The following is a 17,489-nucleotide window of genomic DNA, read 5'->3' on the forward strand; positions in this document are numbered from 1 at the left end:
GATATAAGATTTTTACCATATATATATATATATATATATATATATAATTTCACATACTTTTATAATTTTTGTACAATTTTATTATGATTCATTCATGTAAATTTTGAATTAATCTTATATTTTTATCATGTCAATATTGAATGGTTAAAATTTTTGTGTAATAAATAGTTAAATACTTTTAATTTCTATTAAATTTATCACGCATGATTTATATGAATGAAATATAAAATATAATAATTAAATTATTAAAATATTGAACCTTATGTGATGTCCTGATGATTAAGAGTATTAATCATCTCAAGTGTAACTTAGATTCGAGTCGTACTAATCATAATAATTATTCGGATTTTGTCAGTGGGGTATAGGAAAGATATATCATAACTAATGTGCTTAACTTATTTGCTAAGCTATCAAATCTAGTCAATCATTTTACTCTTCTTTTTCCAATTGTTTATTTGCTCCATAGCCCATGCTTAGACTTTTTTCTCAAGTTGCATCATTTTTGCATTGGATTAAATAGGTTAAATGTGTAGATTTTTTCAATTGGTTTAATAGATTTTTTTTTCAAGATTTTGGAGAGTGTGTGAAAACAGATCTATTTGAACAAACTTTCTGTTGACATGTCAAGGAAAGCACACCTAGTTGGAAACGTTTTCTAAAAATTCCAAAGAAAACGTGTTTAGTTGGGCATGCTTTTCTTGACATGTCAGTAGAAAGCGCGCCCAACTGGACACACTTTCATACTCTCTCTGCAAAATTGACATATTTCCCTAAATCTTGAAAAAACCAGCCTATTTGACCAATTATATTTTTTTTAACAAAAATTTGGGTCACATAACTTCTAACTGAGATTATTGAAACAAATAAGCACACACACACATAATTTTCTTTTAAAAACAATAGCATATTATCGATTGAGTTTTAACTCGATTGATATTGACATTATTTACAAGAGGAAGCGAATTTAAATGTGCTTATACGCATTATTTTCCTATTTATGGGTTGAGAATGTACTATAAATAATTATAAATATTATATCAAAAAAACAAATATAATCAAATCCTGTAAAAAAAAAATACAATAGCAACTTCTTGTAATACATGTTTCAAAAGGGAAATTTTTTTTCCTCAAATACACAAAATAAAAGACAGGGAAAAGTCATAATCAAGATATACAAGGATGAAGAAAAATAACAAACATTAATCTCTTTGATGTGTGCATCACTCTCTTACTTAAATAACAAAGTTACATTTTTTTTTCATTTTTCAAACCGAAATAAAAATTCAACAATTTAGACTTAATTCATAATTTAACTTCTGAATTATACTCGTTTTTTTATTTTGATATTAAAATTTTTTTCCACCTTCATAATTAAACTATTATTTTCGTCCCAGTTCACTCAAAAATAAAAGTGGCTGAGAAAAAAGTTTATGTATCGAAACGAGAAAACGAGTATAATTTAAAGCAAAATCATGAATAATGTCAAAACTTTAGGTACCAAAATAAGAAAATGAGTATATTTCAGGGACTAAATCATGAATAAAACCCCCCAAAAAAATAAAAATGGAGGAGCTAACAAGCAAATTTAACAAAAATCAGGCCTCGGTTTCTTACGAACCGAAATGCAACCCCTTTGATGATCTCTGAAAATCCTAATCTCAGAACAATCCCTGAGATCTTCAAGGCTAATGTACTGCTGCTTAACCATCCTCGAACTATCACCCGCCGTGTCGTTCACCCAAATGTATGGGTGACATGTTTGGTCGTAGTAATAAAGCAAGCTCTTCATCCCTCCACCACCATTGCCATCGCTCATTCCGGGCATGTACGCCTTGTATATGCTTTTACATTTCAGCCTCTTGGAGCACCCTGGTTTCAAGGTGTGAACCTTTTTGAGGATCGATCCTACCCGCACTTGAAGCTCCACAGCTCGGTCGCTGTGGTTCCAGACCCTGGTGCCGAGTCCCGAAGGTTGAGTGTGGTCTCGGCACCCGTCGAAGCAGCCGCCGAAAGGGAAAATGCTTAAGGTTGGCATTTTTCTTTTGAATGAATCTAAGCGTTTGGTCTTTTGGGATTTGGAAACTACGTTCATTTCTGGTGCGGAATGAGTGTGTTGGACAAACTTTTTTGTGTATGGTGAAATATTATATATAAAGAAGACTCCATGGATGAACTTTTTTTGTTCTCTTTCATCAATGGCTGTGATTATTGGTTTGTGACCCTACGGATTGTGATTTTCCAAGTCTACATTATTCTTTGCCCTTGTTTTAAGCTATCTTATCTGATTTTTATCTTTTCGAGAATTTCAAGCAGCTTTCTCAATTGGTATAGGTATTAATGTTAACATAGGAGGGTATGAATTTGAGCATGTTAAAATATATTATCTTTTTATTTATGAGGTAGAAGAGAGATTATGAGAAGTTTCGGACATTACCTTAAAAGAATAAATATATCAAAATCTATAATAAGATTATTCAAAAAAAAAAACTCCCTTATGAAACTTCACTAAATTAATTAAATTTGAATTCAAATTCGATTATTATTTTAAAATAATGCTAAATTTTAAATCATTTTAATTACATTTTAAAATTATTAAAATTATATTAATTAGATTTTTATTATTAAAATAATTAATTTAATTATTAAGTGATATGTAATTTTTTAAATGAATATTGTAAAAATGGATATTTTAGAGGTTTATTATTCATTTCTTTTTCAACTTTACTTAATTTTAGTTTTTACTATTAAAAGTTACGATAAACGGTAGTTACATAAGATTTATTGTGTTATTTAATAGTTAAATTAATAAAATGAATTGATTGATATAATATTAATAGTTTGAGGATGTAAGTATAATATTTTTAAATTTGAGAGCTAATTTAGACTAGAGATATTTGATGTAATTAACTCTTATAGATTAAAAATCTAACAATTTGAATTTGTCTAACTTAAACCCGAATCGACCCAATCTCAAAATCATTTGAACCCAAAAGGACCTAAAGAAGTAACCCAAAATGACCTGGACACACAAAGTTACCAAAATTCTAAAATGACTTGGACTCATAATACTTGAACCAAAATGTACAACCCAAAATGACCCTAAACTTGAAATGATTCGAACTCATAGTACTCTAATAAAAAAATTACAAACCCGTAATAACTCTAACTTAAAATGACTTAAATATGAACTTACCCAAATTCAAATTGATCTAACCCAAATTGACTCGACACAAAACCAATTTGGCTTGCTCAATTAAAAAGTCTAACTATGTTAGACATATATTTGTATATATGTATAATAATACAATCTTCTAAATATAAGTTAAAGTACTTAAAAGAGGTTTTTGTATTGTAAGGACTGGATTAAATTAATCTCTATTATTAAATGTATCAATTTAGTCCCTATACTATTAAAAAGAACTAAATATATCTAAACTGTGATTGTAACTAAATTAACCCATTTAATAATAAAGAAAATAATTTGATGTAATCTCTATAATACAGCAATCTCTTAAATACTTTCACCTCTAAATATATGACAAACACATATTCGAATTTAACACATTTCCTCAATCCATCTAAAAAATAAATTTTATGCCTTTTTGACTAAAACAACTAATCTGATTATTGGAGGGGTCCCTTAGCACCCCCAAAATTCAACAAAAGTAGGACAATGGGGGAAAGATATATGGTAAGATAGTAAAAAAGAATCACAACTGAAAAGACCTTATAGCATTCCAACAAATACCCATTTTTTTTTTCTCCCTTTGTTTGTTGGGAAGGTGAAACAAAAGAAATTTAATGACACCCAATATGATGATGAAGGTAGATATGATGTTGCTTCATCTTTTATTATGGGTTTTCTTTTTTTCCTGAAAATCAGTTCAACCCCCCAACCAAAGTTCAGTAAAGTGTAGGGAACTGTACAATAGAGAAAAGAAAAAGTGGTAAACTTTGGACCATATAGATTTGGATAAATATGGATAATGTCTCCAAAGTGAGGGTTTGAGCATTCTTGGGGATATCTTTAACATTCTTCCTTTCAATCATGAAACGCGGTAACCACTCACCAATCTGAACATGTTGATGGGGGCATGTCATGCTAGTTTCGAGTCGGGTTCGATTTTGATTTAAGATATTTTAGTTTGTTTCAAGTTTACGTAGATTTTTTTGAATAATATAAGATTTTATGTTATTTTTAGTTTGAATTATTTTGAGTTTAAATTAGGTGAATTTAAATGATTAATTTTTATGATTAAATCAAATTTAATTGTGTTTAGATTCGAGTTAATCGAGTCTATTTTTAAGTTGAATGTCTATACCCACTACTATTTAATCAAATTATTAGGTGTTATGTTTAATTAATATATGAATTTAATGTACCATTAATAAAAAAATACCTCATCATCGAATAAAAATAAATAAACTTATAAATAAATATTAATAATTTAATTTAAATATAATTAAATAATTATAAATAAATAAATATTAAAACCCTCAAAATTTATATACTTATAATAGTTCAAATAAAATTATTAGTATTTATTTATAAAATCAACATATTTTATGTTTTATTTAATAATTAATGTGTATAAGGAAAAAGCTTGCTTTATAAAATTGTTTTATCATATACCCTTCAACTTTTGACATTTCAGTGGTAAGAAGCTTGATGCCTCTTGATTTCGGATTCACTCGAATGCAACTATTGGATAACAAAAACTCTCAGGAAAAAAAAAAAATTTCTCCATCAACGAAAGATTCAAATCTTAGGACAATTCAGATGGTCCACAAGCAAAATGTGACCCACATCATCATTCATTCATTGCCTACTTTAATGTCATGATAAGATTCTACGAATTCAGTTTATCTCAAACCATAACGTGCCCCGCAAGAAAGGGTGTAAAAAAAACAATAATTTCATTAATTTTCAATCACTTTGTTTATCTGTAAATCAGCTATTTCTATGGGAGATCTAACCTTGTCAATAAGGCTCTATCTATAAACAAAACACATGCAACAAAGCACCAAATGACATGCTAGCACTGATTATGTCATATATTTACAGCTGATTTCAGTTTTCACTATTCATGAGTGCTGTTGTCACCAGATTCTACCTTTATTATAAGAGGCTGCTGAAGATCCACTGGTGCTTCACTATCAACCGGCAATTCCGGCGATGATCCTACGGTGCTATCTACGTCCTCGCTTTCAGCCAATGCTTTGTCCAGTGCCGTTTTCGCGACTTTAGTCACACAAATCATTAGAACCACTGCATATGTAAAATCAACAATACAAATGTCAAAATGTTGTCAAATCATAAAACAAGGATTATAATTCAATAATGAAGTGTTTCCTTCAACTACCATATAATATAATCACATAAGATACCAATCTAGTCCCTTTAATTGTTTGCCCCATTTGATTACGCCGATGACATGACATTATATTTTAATCCCTAAATTATTAGGTTAAACCCAACTCTACTCAAAAGTCAAAAACATTATATCTATCTAATAAAATAGAAAAGACAAAGCAATTAGCAATGTAGCTCTTGTGTTCAAGGTGATATTATGAGTTTTATTGCATGAATGGCCTCACTGTCAAGGTTGTAATAATTGAACTTTGTTTGCACCCCAATAGGCAAGTAAACATATTGAGTGGAGTCTGTAAGTGTTATGTTTGGGAATACTAAATAGTAGACCTATCCAAAAGTCGGTATACCTACCTGGCCCAATAGGCACGACCTGCCCAACCCGAGCTGTGGACAAGGTCATTCCCATCAGGCCAGGTCAAAAACAACTATTTTGATAAAAGAAAAACAATATTTTTATTTATACTTAATTATAAAATTGGAAAAGCACCATGAAGGCCCTTGTACTAAGAGTTGGATTGCATTTTACCTCATCTACTAAAAAAAAAGTGTAAAATACGTTAAATCAATGAATAAACTAGTCCTTTTGTTAAAAGTTTCATCCATTTTTACTGTTAAAAACTGGTCCTTGTACATCAACATAAGGTACATGTGACACATCATGTGTAATTGTCTCATTATTTTATCAGCCATGCTAGTTTTAATAGTATAAATAGATGAAATTTTCAATAAAAAAGACCAGTTTGCTCTTTGATCTAACGTGTAAAGACTAATATGCCCATTTTTTGAGTAAAGAGGGCAAAATGCAATCTAACTCCTATTACAGGGGCCTCCTTGGTACTTTTACCTTATGAAATCATATATAAACATTAACATAAAATATTTTTAATATTTTATTGTCTAGATTAGCTTGTATGGGCTATTCAGGCCGGTTTGAGCCCCACCGAAATAGGCTTGGACAAAGGATTACCAAAAGTTCGGCTGGCTCAACCTGGCCCATGGATACCTCTAATGAATAGGCTTCCAACTAATCCATGGATTTCAAAATAATCATGAATGTTACATGACTCGTGTTTTATCACACAACTTGCATCCTCTAATGCATGCATTCACAAATGTCAGCAACTTACCAGACACAACAAGGCCCAATATGAGAAATGCCTGCATTCATAAAGTAAAACATGGATAAGAATTCAAGACATAAATGACATGAAGCAAGTGAAGTGTATCTTTCTTGTCCTAATTGGGACTGCCGAATATAAACACAAAATGTACTGAGGTTCATTTTGGCGCCTGTCACAGGAAAGAGTCCTACATAGAAGTAACTCGAAATACATTTTCCAGGCCTAAAACATATCTCAGTCATTATCATTCTAAATAAAATGACAGTATAGAAAGAATAATATGACTTACCCAACGAGCAGTTGAAAACTCATTCCATCCATGCGTCACATCAGAAAGATCCTTAAGTGTTGTTCCGACATAAACTAAAGCAAGGGTTATTGGCTGTAAGAAACACAAATCTCGATGTTAAATCCCAAGTATAACGAAACCACCATAAACAGAAACTATTGGGAAGAATGTTAGGAAGGTTATAGTTCAATACCACCATCCCTAACCAGGAGGCCAGCAAGTATTCTCCTAATGAGACAGGAGTCACCGACAACAGATAATTCAACATGCTGAAAGGGAGCAAGGGTGCAAGTCGAAGCAGCAAAATAATCTGTCCACTAAGAGAAGTGAGTTAAGAAGTCCATGAAAGAGATTTTTGAGCAGCAAATAAAACAGTCAATCCAAATAGCTGCACTGCCTACTTAGGGAATTGTAATGTTAATCATTTGTATTCTCAATAAAACTTAATAAAAAAGTGTTGTCACAGAAATCATCCGCAAAAATATAAATGTCACCAGATTAGAGGAACTTCGAATTAGGATTACCAAACATACATAGGACATTATCCATAATTCAAATCATATAGAAAGGATTGAATGAACAAAAACACTTGAATGTAGCAAGTGATAGATGCCAATGCTTTATAAGAGAACTATTTTTCCTCCAGGGACACATTAAACATTACATTTCAACAATGTCAAATTAGGATTAGCAAATATGCATAAGATCTTATCAAAACTCAGAGCCATATAGAAAAGAAAAACCATGCAGAAACTTTTCAAAATAACAATGTGATATGTATCACTAAACAAAATTTGGTTATTCCACCATGTGGCTAATAGCATTTTTCAGTAAGTAATGATACCTTCACATTCATGAACTCATGCCAATACATTAATGCTCCGTTTGGTTACTAGTGTAACAACATGAGGAAACAAGCTTATTTATTACATATGTATTACAATAGTTAGACATAAAATAAGAATAGTTAGTACAAATTTAAACTTGGAATTAGAAAGATGAGTAAAAACTCTTATAAAATATACGACCTCTTCAAAATAAGTGAAATTTTTCCTTCCCTTTGCTAAAAGTCATAGGAGTGGCTAAATATTACTAATTGAATTAGTTGGTTGCTAACTCATATACTAAAACATGTGGAAAAAATAATACTCCTACCAAACATAGCATAAGTGTTATTTACACCAAATAACATCAAATGATAAGAATTTAGGAAAATTTAGGAAATGTTATATGGTGTTTTAAAACACAGGCCTCATAGATATACAGCTTAAGAACCAATAATCATCCTTTAAAAATTAATACGAAGCATGCAAACCTTAAAGCCAGATCTCTGTATTGCAATTGCTACTAACCGGAACTGAGGATAATCTTTCAACCTAGTTACAACCAATGATCTCCCAAGCTGTACAAGAACATCATAATTCTAATAAGATGAAAATTGAATGAGACACACCAAAACTAATTAAAAAGGAAAGTAATATAAAGCAAGATACAAAAATTAGTGAAAAATAATATATAACACATCAATACGTTGTTTTTTTGAATGAAAGATAAAGCGGTAAGACATTAAACCAAAAGTTTCATAAGAAATCAATAAGCATACTGTTCTGCCCAGAAGGAATGCTGCTCCCGCACCAACAGTTGCACCAACAGAATCTGAAATGAAGCCCAGAAGCAATCCAAAAAGATAACCGCCACCAAGCTGAAGGATAAAACACAATAACTTGTAATGTTAAAACCTTATTTCTTTATCATTTAATGTATGTAAGGATATTTCAATATCAACTATTGAACAAGTTTTAGGAAGAAGAATGATTCTCTCTTGTTACTTCTAATCTGAATACAGCATTTTAAAGAATAGCAGGAAAAATAAAAAAGGAAATAATCTCTAGAAATTAGCCTATCCCTAAAAATTAATAATTTGATTATGGCTAATAGTACAAGGAAATTCCTAGCACTAATGTAGAAAATCTGCTTAATTTAAGGAATTCCAACACTCCCCCTCAAGCTGGAGTGTAGATGTGAATCAAACCCAGCTTGCCCATAATTTCTTCGAACATTTTTCTTGAAATGCAACCCCTTACCAGGAGTCCCTTTTAAGTATCTCAATATCCTGTAGGCAGCTTCCAAATGTTTCTCCCGTTGATATCTCCCCCTGTCTACTTCTTCTCCATCCTTATCAATTCCTAATTTAAGGTTGGATTCCATAGGAGTCTTGTCTATGTTCTTTGGAGTTTCTACAGAGTCAACATTAGAAACAAAGGCATTGTAGGATTTAGACAAGTTTCCATAGGATACAAACCGAGAAATGGGATGTTGAGTGCAGCTCCTAGTGCCCTTTCTTACTGCAATTGGAAGATGGATGGAAGATGAAGGAGGTGAAACTTCTTCCTCAGGACAGTCCTCGGGTAAAGATGGCATAGGCACTGCTGTTTCGGTCTCAGGCAGCTGATGTCTCCGAGAGTATACACGAAGTCCCTGAGTTTTTCCTTGTTGTTTTTCAGAATGAGTGGGCTGTTTTTCTTCATTAGTATGATTAATCACCCTTGTTTCTTGTTGCTGAACAGTGGAGATAGGAAAAACAGGTTCCAAAACAGGAATAACAGTGGCTGTAGGATTTTCATCAGGTTTTGTAGTTGTGGTAGGGCTGACAGGTTCCAAAACAGGAATCACAGTGGCTGTAGGATTTTCAGCAGGTTTTGTAGTGGTGGTAGGGCTGATAGAGTCTTGAGGTATAATGAGAAGATTGCTCAAGGTCTCATCTTCACTAAGTATCTCCCCTTGAAGATGAGAGGCTGAAAAATATGGCTCGTTTTCGAAGAAAGTAACATCAAGGGACACAAACATCCGGTGTAAGGTTGGAGAGTAGCACTTGTACCCTTTTTGTGCAGGTGAGTAACCAATAAAGACACAAGTGTGAGCTCTAGGATCAAGTTTAGATCGGTTAGGTTAATGGTTGTGGACAAATGCTTTGCAACCAAATGTTTTGGTTGGGAGATTAGGAACATGAAACAAGGGAAAAAATTTTTGAAAAGTATGTAAAGGTGTTTGAAAGTTTAATACCTTTGATGGGAGTCAGTTTATAAGATAACAAGCAGTGAGGGCAGCTTCTCCCCATAAATACTTTGGTACACCCATAGTAAACATAAAGGCACGAGCCACGGCTACAAGGTGTCTGTTTTTCCTCTTGGAAACCCCGTTTTGTTGAGGGGTGTCAGGACAAGAACTTTGATATATGATTCCTTACTCAGAAAGATAAGGACTTAGGATAGAATTAAAGTACTCTCTCCCATTATCAGTTCTAAGAGTGTGAATATTTGAATTGAACTGAGTTCGAATCATTGAATGAAAATTTTTGAAGACTCTAGAGACTTCGGATTTTTCTTTAAGGAGATAGACCCAACAAACTCTAGTGTGGTCATCAATGAAAGTTATGAACCACCTAGCCCCTGTGATGTTTTTTACTCGACTGGCTCCCCATAGATCGCTGTGAATTAAAGAGAAAGGTTGAGATTGAACATAAGGTTTCAAAGGATAAGGGACACAAGTGTGTTTAGACAGTTGGCAAACTTCACAGTTCAATGAACTAATTTTCTTATTTAGAAATAGTAGAGGAAACAGTTTCTTCAAGTACATGAAATTCGGGTGTCCTAGTCTACGATGCCATAGCATGATAGAATCGTCTTTTGATGTAGATAAGGCCATCCCTTCTTTTGAACTGTTTTTGTTCCAAACATATAAGCCATCATTAACTTTAGCAGTGCCAATCATCTTCCCCGATTCCTGTTCCTGAACCACACAACCGAAAGCAGAAAATTCAGCAAGTACTTTTTCATCCTTGGTAAGCTTGCTAATTGAGAGTAAATTACAGGAAAGATTTGGAACATGTAAAACTTTATCAAGGGAAAAATTTTCAGTAAGTCTCACTGTCCCCATTCCAGCCACCGGCGAGTAAGATCCATCAGCTATGCGAATCCGAGAGTGATCATGACAAGGTAAATAGGTGTGAAACAAACTTAGATTACCTGTCATGTGGTCGGATGCACCCGAGTTTAGTATCCAGGAAGTTGTGATAGGTTCGTGTGTAGTATTTAAAGCAGTACCTTAAATAGCTAGTGACCCACTGGCTGTAGGAGTCCCGAGTAGTTTATGAAGAGCCTCAAGTTGAGTTTTGGTTAGCCTAACATTCTGAGCAACTTCTTCAGTAGTAGATATCATTGCTGCAATGTTTTCTTTCTGTTTTTTTTCTTCAGGATAGCCATGGAGTTTGAAGCATTTCTCCTTGGTATGCCCAACCCGATGACAGTGGCTACACCATGGCCTTTTTGAACCAGAATCAATTCCATCTTTGAACCTTTGAGATTGAGGGCCTCTTGAAATAAGAGCAGAGTTCTCGGAAGGATGATGACCAGCTACGGTCAATGGTTTTAAGTCTCTTGCGTCATAATAAGACGCCGTTTCTCTTCCCTCCTTACTTCAGCAAATGCTTCTCCTATGGTTGGCAGTGTGGTTCTGCCTAGTATTTGTCCTCGGACCTCATCAAGATCACGATTTAGTCCTGCTAGGAACTCATAGAGACGTTCTTTGTTAAGATGATCCATGAACTTGGTGTGTTCCAAACCCTCGCCCCAATCAACTTCATAATACATGTCTAACTCCTGCCATAAGATCTTTAGGTTGTTGTAATATTGAGTGACTTCAAGTGTTCCTTGTCGAATATCTTTCAACTTTAATTTGATCTCGAATACTTGGGAAGTATTTCCAAGATCCGAGTAATTCTCCTTGATTGCATCCCACATTTCTTTGGCAGTTTTGAAAAAAAGATACGTTCGGCTTATATGACCTTCCATCGAATTTATAAGCCAAGCCATAACCATTGAGTTGTTAAGCTCCCAAGTTGCATAACCAGAGTCTGTTGATGCTGGTCGAGGAATTTGTCCATTAATGTACCCAATTTTTCCTCGGCCACGAAGAACCATAAGGACAGATTGTGACCATTGCAGGAAATTTTTTCCATCTAATCGATGATTTGTGATTATAAGAGAAGAGTTAAGGTCACCTTGTGGGATTCCTTGACTGTGATTTTGAGTTATTTGTGAGATCTCTATCTCAGAGAAATTTTCGGTGTCACCCATGGGAGTAGGGTTTCTAACAGAGAAAAACAGAACAAGAGAAGAGAAGAAAGAGCAGGATCAAATGGATTCCTGATGCTCTTGATACCATGAACAAGTTTTAGGAAGAAGAATGATTCTCTCTTGTTACTTCTAATCTGAATACAGCCTTTTAAAGAATAGCAGGAAAAATAAAAAAGGAAATAATCTCTAGAAATTAGCCTATCCCTAAAAATTAGTAATTTGATTATGGCTAATAGTACAAGGAAATTCCTAGCACTAATGTAGAAAATCTGCTTAATTTAAGGAATTCCAACAACTATACATTGCAGAGTAACAATACAAGTCAATCATAGATGAATAACTGAGAAACAAAAGTATACAGTAAAAAGTGGTGCTCTCGTAATTTTCCAATAGTTAGAATAGGTTTCAACAAGTGTCAAGGATAGCTTATCAAATTCAGATACTAATGTGTTTGAAAGAGCCATGCACAATAAGTTGCATGAAGAATGTGTTCTGCATCCAAAATCAGTACAAAAGATAATTTACACTGCTTGGAGCCCTGGACATCATGTCTACTGCACATAAGATCACCACTACGAAGGATTACAAGAATCAGGATCATTGCTCCATATACCACAAAGAGGGAAAAGTCAATCATAAAATTAAAAGGGAAAATGAACAAGAAAATTGCAAGATGTTACAAAACAGTAATAAATTTGGCTATGTTCAAGCATCAGCACAGGAGTCTAAGCTTACAGTAAGCACTGAAGCTGGAACAGCCAAGACTGTCAGAGGAATATAAGCAACAGCCCTGCAAATCAAGTAGGAGAAATGAGTTGGAATGTAAAAAATTTCTAATACTTTGGAGTCAAGTCATTTAGAGCTACTCGATTCGCCATCAAAGTGGCAATTATCCATCCCAAAGCTTCAAATTCAGAGCTAGAACATAACAACAGGCTAAGATTGACATTATTGAGGGGCATTCTATTCATTCAATGCTGAGAACATATACAGTTACACTGTTCTTATGTTTTGCATAAACAAGACAATCCGGTTCCATTTTAGACGTACACAAACATATTACTAGAGAGCGCTAGATTAAACCAAATGACAAACTTTCAACTCAGACCAGGTTTGGCAAAGTCTCAAAAACAATTTAAATTAGACTTCATAGATTGAAATATAACAACAATTAGTACAAAAGAAATTTGCATTGCATAGTAAAGAACTAAGCAAACAAAATATCATATGCTAATTGAAAACCCAAAGATAGGTAGGTAGGGTTCAAGTGACTTACAGCACAAGTGGACCCCAAGGTCCAAGATCCTTTTCAACCCATAACAAGAAATCCTTCAGAATCTGCAAGGAAAAACTTGGTTTTCAACAATGTACAGATAGTAGCAAAATAACAACCAAGCTTATTTATAACTAACATTTAAATTATGGAATGTGGGGGGAGGATGGATATGCAATTGCTATGAATTCACAACCCCAGTTAATTTCAGATTCCTCATCAAAACTCTCACCTTTAATTACACCAACTTAGCATTTATAGTAATTTCAGCAATGGAATATACAATTAGGTACAAATTTTCACTTTTAATCTCATATCCTAAAAGTTAATATATAGGAAGTCATACACAAACAGTTCCCAAAATGCGCCAAGATAATCCATTGAACTGGGGAAAAAGAAACCCATATTTCTAATCTTCAATCATTATAATTAACACCCAAATTCCACAATTAGTCACAAAATAACAACAAAAGACCCGGATTAACAACGCCAAAATAACCATAGAAAAAAGAAACACCATCAATCAACAATAATTTAACAGCTACAAAAAGAAGCAAACCGCTTCAATGGGGAGGGTAAAACAAGCATAAATGATAGCAGCGAGAAGAACAAGAAGAAGAGCGATCCTTAGAACAGAACCCTTGGTGAAAGCCATTAACAACCTACGACGCCAAAGCCTGCACTCTTCGTCGTTGTTGTTAGTATAGAACACCGCTTTGTTTCAACGATGAAAGTTCCCTCAAATCTTCTATAGTTGCCAAATTTTTGAGAAAATGGAAAAAAGAGTTACAGGAAACAACAAAAAATGCACGACCCTTTTTGCCTTGTATTTGGTCTGTTTCTTCCGTGGTTTTTAGCCTTAAAAAATACAGAAAAGTTCTGGGTTTTTTGTCGGATTGCTTATATATTTCAATTCTTTTTCTGGGTTTTGGGGTATTAACGATTTAAACAGATGAAAATGATATCAATGGATAAGGATTTGCAAGTATGTAGGAAGCATCGTTTTTTAATCTCTGTTTTGTCTGATTGTGAGGAAATTAAATTATTTTTCTTTCTACAAAATTAGGATTTCCACCGCGATTTCGTCTTTGCGGTGCTACTTTTTTGGGGGGTTTATTTTATGTTTTAAATTTGAAAGAAGAACAAAAATTCTTTACAGCAATTTAGGGATCCTTGTAATCTTAATTATTAAATATCTTCTTTTTTAATTAGCGGTTAAGTATACTATTTTTCCAATAATCCAGATTAATTAAAGAAAAAAAAGCTAGCTTTGGGCCTTATTAGAGCCCAAATACAATAAGTCTACTGAAAGTTTAGGCATAGCTGGTTAAGGAGAAATGATTTTAAGGACTTTTTCCACCACATCATCTACGATCCCTTTCTAATTATTTAATTATATTTTAGTAATTTTTTATGTTATTGGTAAATAATTTTGGTATTATTTTTTACTCTAAACCCCAGATCTAAACTTGAGGGTTTAAGTTTAAGGTTTGAGATTTGAGATTCAAAGTTTAAGGTTTAGGATTATAGGTCAAGGTTTAAGGTTTAGTGTTTTCAATTGGGGTCGAGGTTCTGGGTTCTGAATAAAAAAAATACTAAAATTATGTGTCAATGACATAAAAAATATTATTGAAAAGTCATTAAATAATTAGAAAGAGACTATAGATGATATGGTGAGAAAGATCCATAAAATAATTTCTCATGATCAAAGGAGCCCAAACAAGAGCCTCCATAGAAAAAGACAAGAAAAAAGTGTAAACTACATGATTAGTCACTAAATTATCGATAAATTTTCGATTTGGTCACTTAACTAAAAAAAATTATAATTTAATCATTAAACTATTCAAAAATTTTCATTTAATTCAATTAACTATCCAAAATTGTAAGAAACTTGTATGTACGAAACTCTCTCCAACAAACAATAGTTTTAAGCATTGTATAAAAAAAATAGATATGATCGTAACTTATAATAAAATTGTTAAAAAAATAAGAAAATAAGTTGGGGTTTCAATAAACAAAATGTTTATACGAGCATTCATTAAATCATTGTTAAATCATTTTGGCCCAAAAAAATATTTTTGTCCGAAAAACTCTTTTGAAAAGTTGAAAAGCATCTTGCTTAGCAATGCTTTTATCACAAAAATATTTCTGAAAAACAATACTAAACTGACCCTTAGAGTTAGTTTTTCATTAATGTTGAAAAGTGTTATGAAAAAGTGCATTTGAAAACTTCAATAGTGTTTTCCATTGTTGTCAAGAAGTGCTTACGAGAAGATAAAATGTTTATTTTAGATATTATGGTATAAAATAGAATCAGAATGAGGGATAAAAAGTAATTTTATTTAAAACATTTTTCATAAGTTAAAAAATTTTGACTTTTTACTTAGACTTAAAATTTCAATTTAAAATCAAAGTTTTGGTTGAAAAGTACTTTTCAACTTAAATAGTAAATAAAGCCTTAAGCATTAAAGAATGTTTCAAAATCATAACTCTAGCGACTTTAAACTCATTCTTATTTTATAGATTCATCGGTTATAAAACAAATCTAAATTAAGAATTCACGCATAATAATTACGCATGAATTGATAGTTTGAGATCTCAATGTTCTCCGAACCTCAATATTGCCACTAAACTAAGTCCCTATAAGCATGTATTTATTAATAATTTTAATTAGAGTGAACATCTAATTTAACATAAATATTGGGATTTTGTATTAATCATAAAAATATAGGTTAAATAAATAAATAAATATTAGAGACAATTATTAAAGGTCAAATTATATATAAAGGCATTGTGATGTGTGTTTTGAAAATCCACTATAATTTGCTCCATTTGTTACTTTATATTTAATTTACCAAATAATTTTAAATTATTTTAAACGTGTGATGACATGAACTGCAAAAAGAAAGAGAATAAATTTAACATTTCCACATGTTTTAAAAAATAAGTCACGTCAAATTATTTGAAGCAATTTACGTAAAAATTTAACATCAATATTAAAATACATATTTAAGAAAGTACAAAAAAATTTAAAATTGATCAAACTATAGTAAAGAGACTAAATCTGCAAAAAATACATACAACAGAAACATAGCATACAATTTTACCATTATTTTATAATTCCATTATTTCTAAAGGGATTAAATAAAAATATTCATATTTTGGGAGGCAAAGTACAATTATTATAGGCTAACTTGTACTTCTATTATTTCTAAAGGGACTAATTGAAAATATTCACTAGTGCCGCCTCTAGGAGCCATAAATTTCACATTGGATGTGCATTAGAGTTGTTATTGGAATATAAGCGTTCACACCCTTTTTTAACCAATAAAGTATTTTTTATGAACAAACCTGTGAAACCCGATGGGCTGAAGTAGACAATACTTCATAAATTGGTATGGACCATAGCATTTGGCATCAGAGTCGACTCTAAAATACTAGAAGACACTAAGCTCTTATTGGAATAGGGTATATGTCATGGTCCTAAAAAGGAGTCACGCATCCTACATTGGTTGTGTACTAGATTTTAACTCATGAGATATCTTTTTTTAGACAAAATTATCCAAAACAAGCAATACATTGCAAATTGGTGTGGATTGTGACACATTGCATATGAAGTTACGAGCTAATTATCTTATATCTAATTTTATATATTTGTTTCAATACCATTAGTCATATAACATATAATATCACTAATAAGTTGTATTTTATAAATTATTTTACTCTTCAATATTTGGTTGTTCATAATGGTTTGCTAGATCTCACTTAAAATTTATAAACATAAGTTTTTAAAACTAAATTTACTTATATGTATAATCAATATGTTGAGAATTTAAGTCATACACGATAAGATATAATTGTCGAATTAAAGTTAAGATCCGATAATGCAAAGACTTAAAAAAACATAGGTAAAATTTCAAAGTCCTATTTTAAAAACTTTGAAATAAAATTTGATAAGATCTAAGTATATCTTAAATTGGATATGTGAGCTTAGGTTTTTTTGGATAAAATAATGTTTTTAGTTGATATTTGCGAGATGATTAAGACATTAATAAGATAACATCTTAATTAAAAATATGTATAACTAAGATGATTTGATACAGAAATTAAATGATTAAATTGAAATTTTTTTCATGCTTTTACTAATAATAAAGCATTCTTGGTATTTGGTAACCATAATTCTTCCCTAAAATTTGCCCCAACATCGCATTTGTCCTCGCCTTTAGCACCAATGGCCGAAGCCTCGTCCTTAGCATCGACAGGAGCACCACCCTTGATCTCGTGGTCAAGTTCATGT

General features: G+C 32.1%; 3 protein-coding genes across 5 annotated transcripts; all 3 read right to left on the reverse strand.

The window, feature by feature from the left end:
* Positions 1–1,032: 1,032 nt before the first annotated feature.
* Positions 1,033–2,181, reverse strand: LOC108475514 (uncharacterized). Its single transcript, XM_017777483.2, has one exon. It carries the CDS (start codon positions 2,090–2,092, stop codon positions 1,586–1,588), a length of 507 nt encoding a protein of 168 aa, XP_017632972.1. The 5' UTR covers positions 2,093–2,181; the 3' UTR covers positions 1,033–1,585.
* A 2,719-nt stretch (positions 2,182–4,900) lies between these two features.
* LOC108474634 (uncharacterized) lies at positions 4,901–14,370 on the reverse strand. Its single transcript, XM_017776626.2, has 9 exons — positions 13,752–14,370; positions 13,196–13,257; positions 12,655–12,709; positions 8,388–8,486; positions 8,100–8,186; positions 6,978–7,094; positions 6,785–6,877; positions 6,502–6,532; positions 4,901–5,269 (listed from the first exon to the last, which is right to left on the reverse strand). The coding sequence occupies exons 1-9, from the start codon at positions 13,845–13,847 to the stop codon at positions 5,082–5,084; spliced, it is 828 nt and encodes a 275-aa protein (XP_017632115.1). The 5' UTR covers positions 13,848–14,370; the 3' UTR covers positions 4,901–5,081.
* LOC108466982 (uncharacterized) lies at positions 8,582–12,639 on the reverse strand. 3 transcript variants are annotated; one of them, XM_053026014.1, is made up of 2 exons: positions 10,888–12,639; positions 8,582–10,573 (listed from the first exon to the last, which is right to left on the reverse strand). In XM_053026014.1, exon 2 carries the CDS (start codon positions 9,629–9,631, stop codon positions 8,765–8,767), a length of 867 nt encoding a protein of 288 aa, XP_052881974.1. In that variant the 5' UTR covers positions 9,632–10,573; positions 10,888–12,639; the 3' UTR covers positions 8,582–8,764. The 3 variants fall into 3 exon arrangements, with proteins under 3 accessions (XP_052881974.1, XP_052881976.1, XP_052881975.1); XM_053026016.1 differs by lacking the exon at positions 10,888–12,639 and adding an exon at positions 10,810–10,836; XM_053026015.1 differs by lacking the exon at positions 10,888–12,639 and adding an exon at positions 10,712–10,835.
* Positions 14,371–17,489: the final 3,119 nt, after the last annotated feature.

The sequence above is a fragment of the Gossypium arboreum genome, chromosome 3 (genome assembly GCF_025698485.1).
Source record: "Gossypium arboreum isolate Shixiya-1 chromosome 3, ASM2569848v2, whole genome shotgun sequence".
Lineage (NCBI taxonomy): Eukaryota > Viridiplantae > Streptophyta > Magnoliopsida > Malvales > Malvaceae > Gossypium > Gossypium arboreum.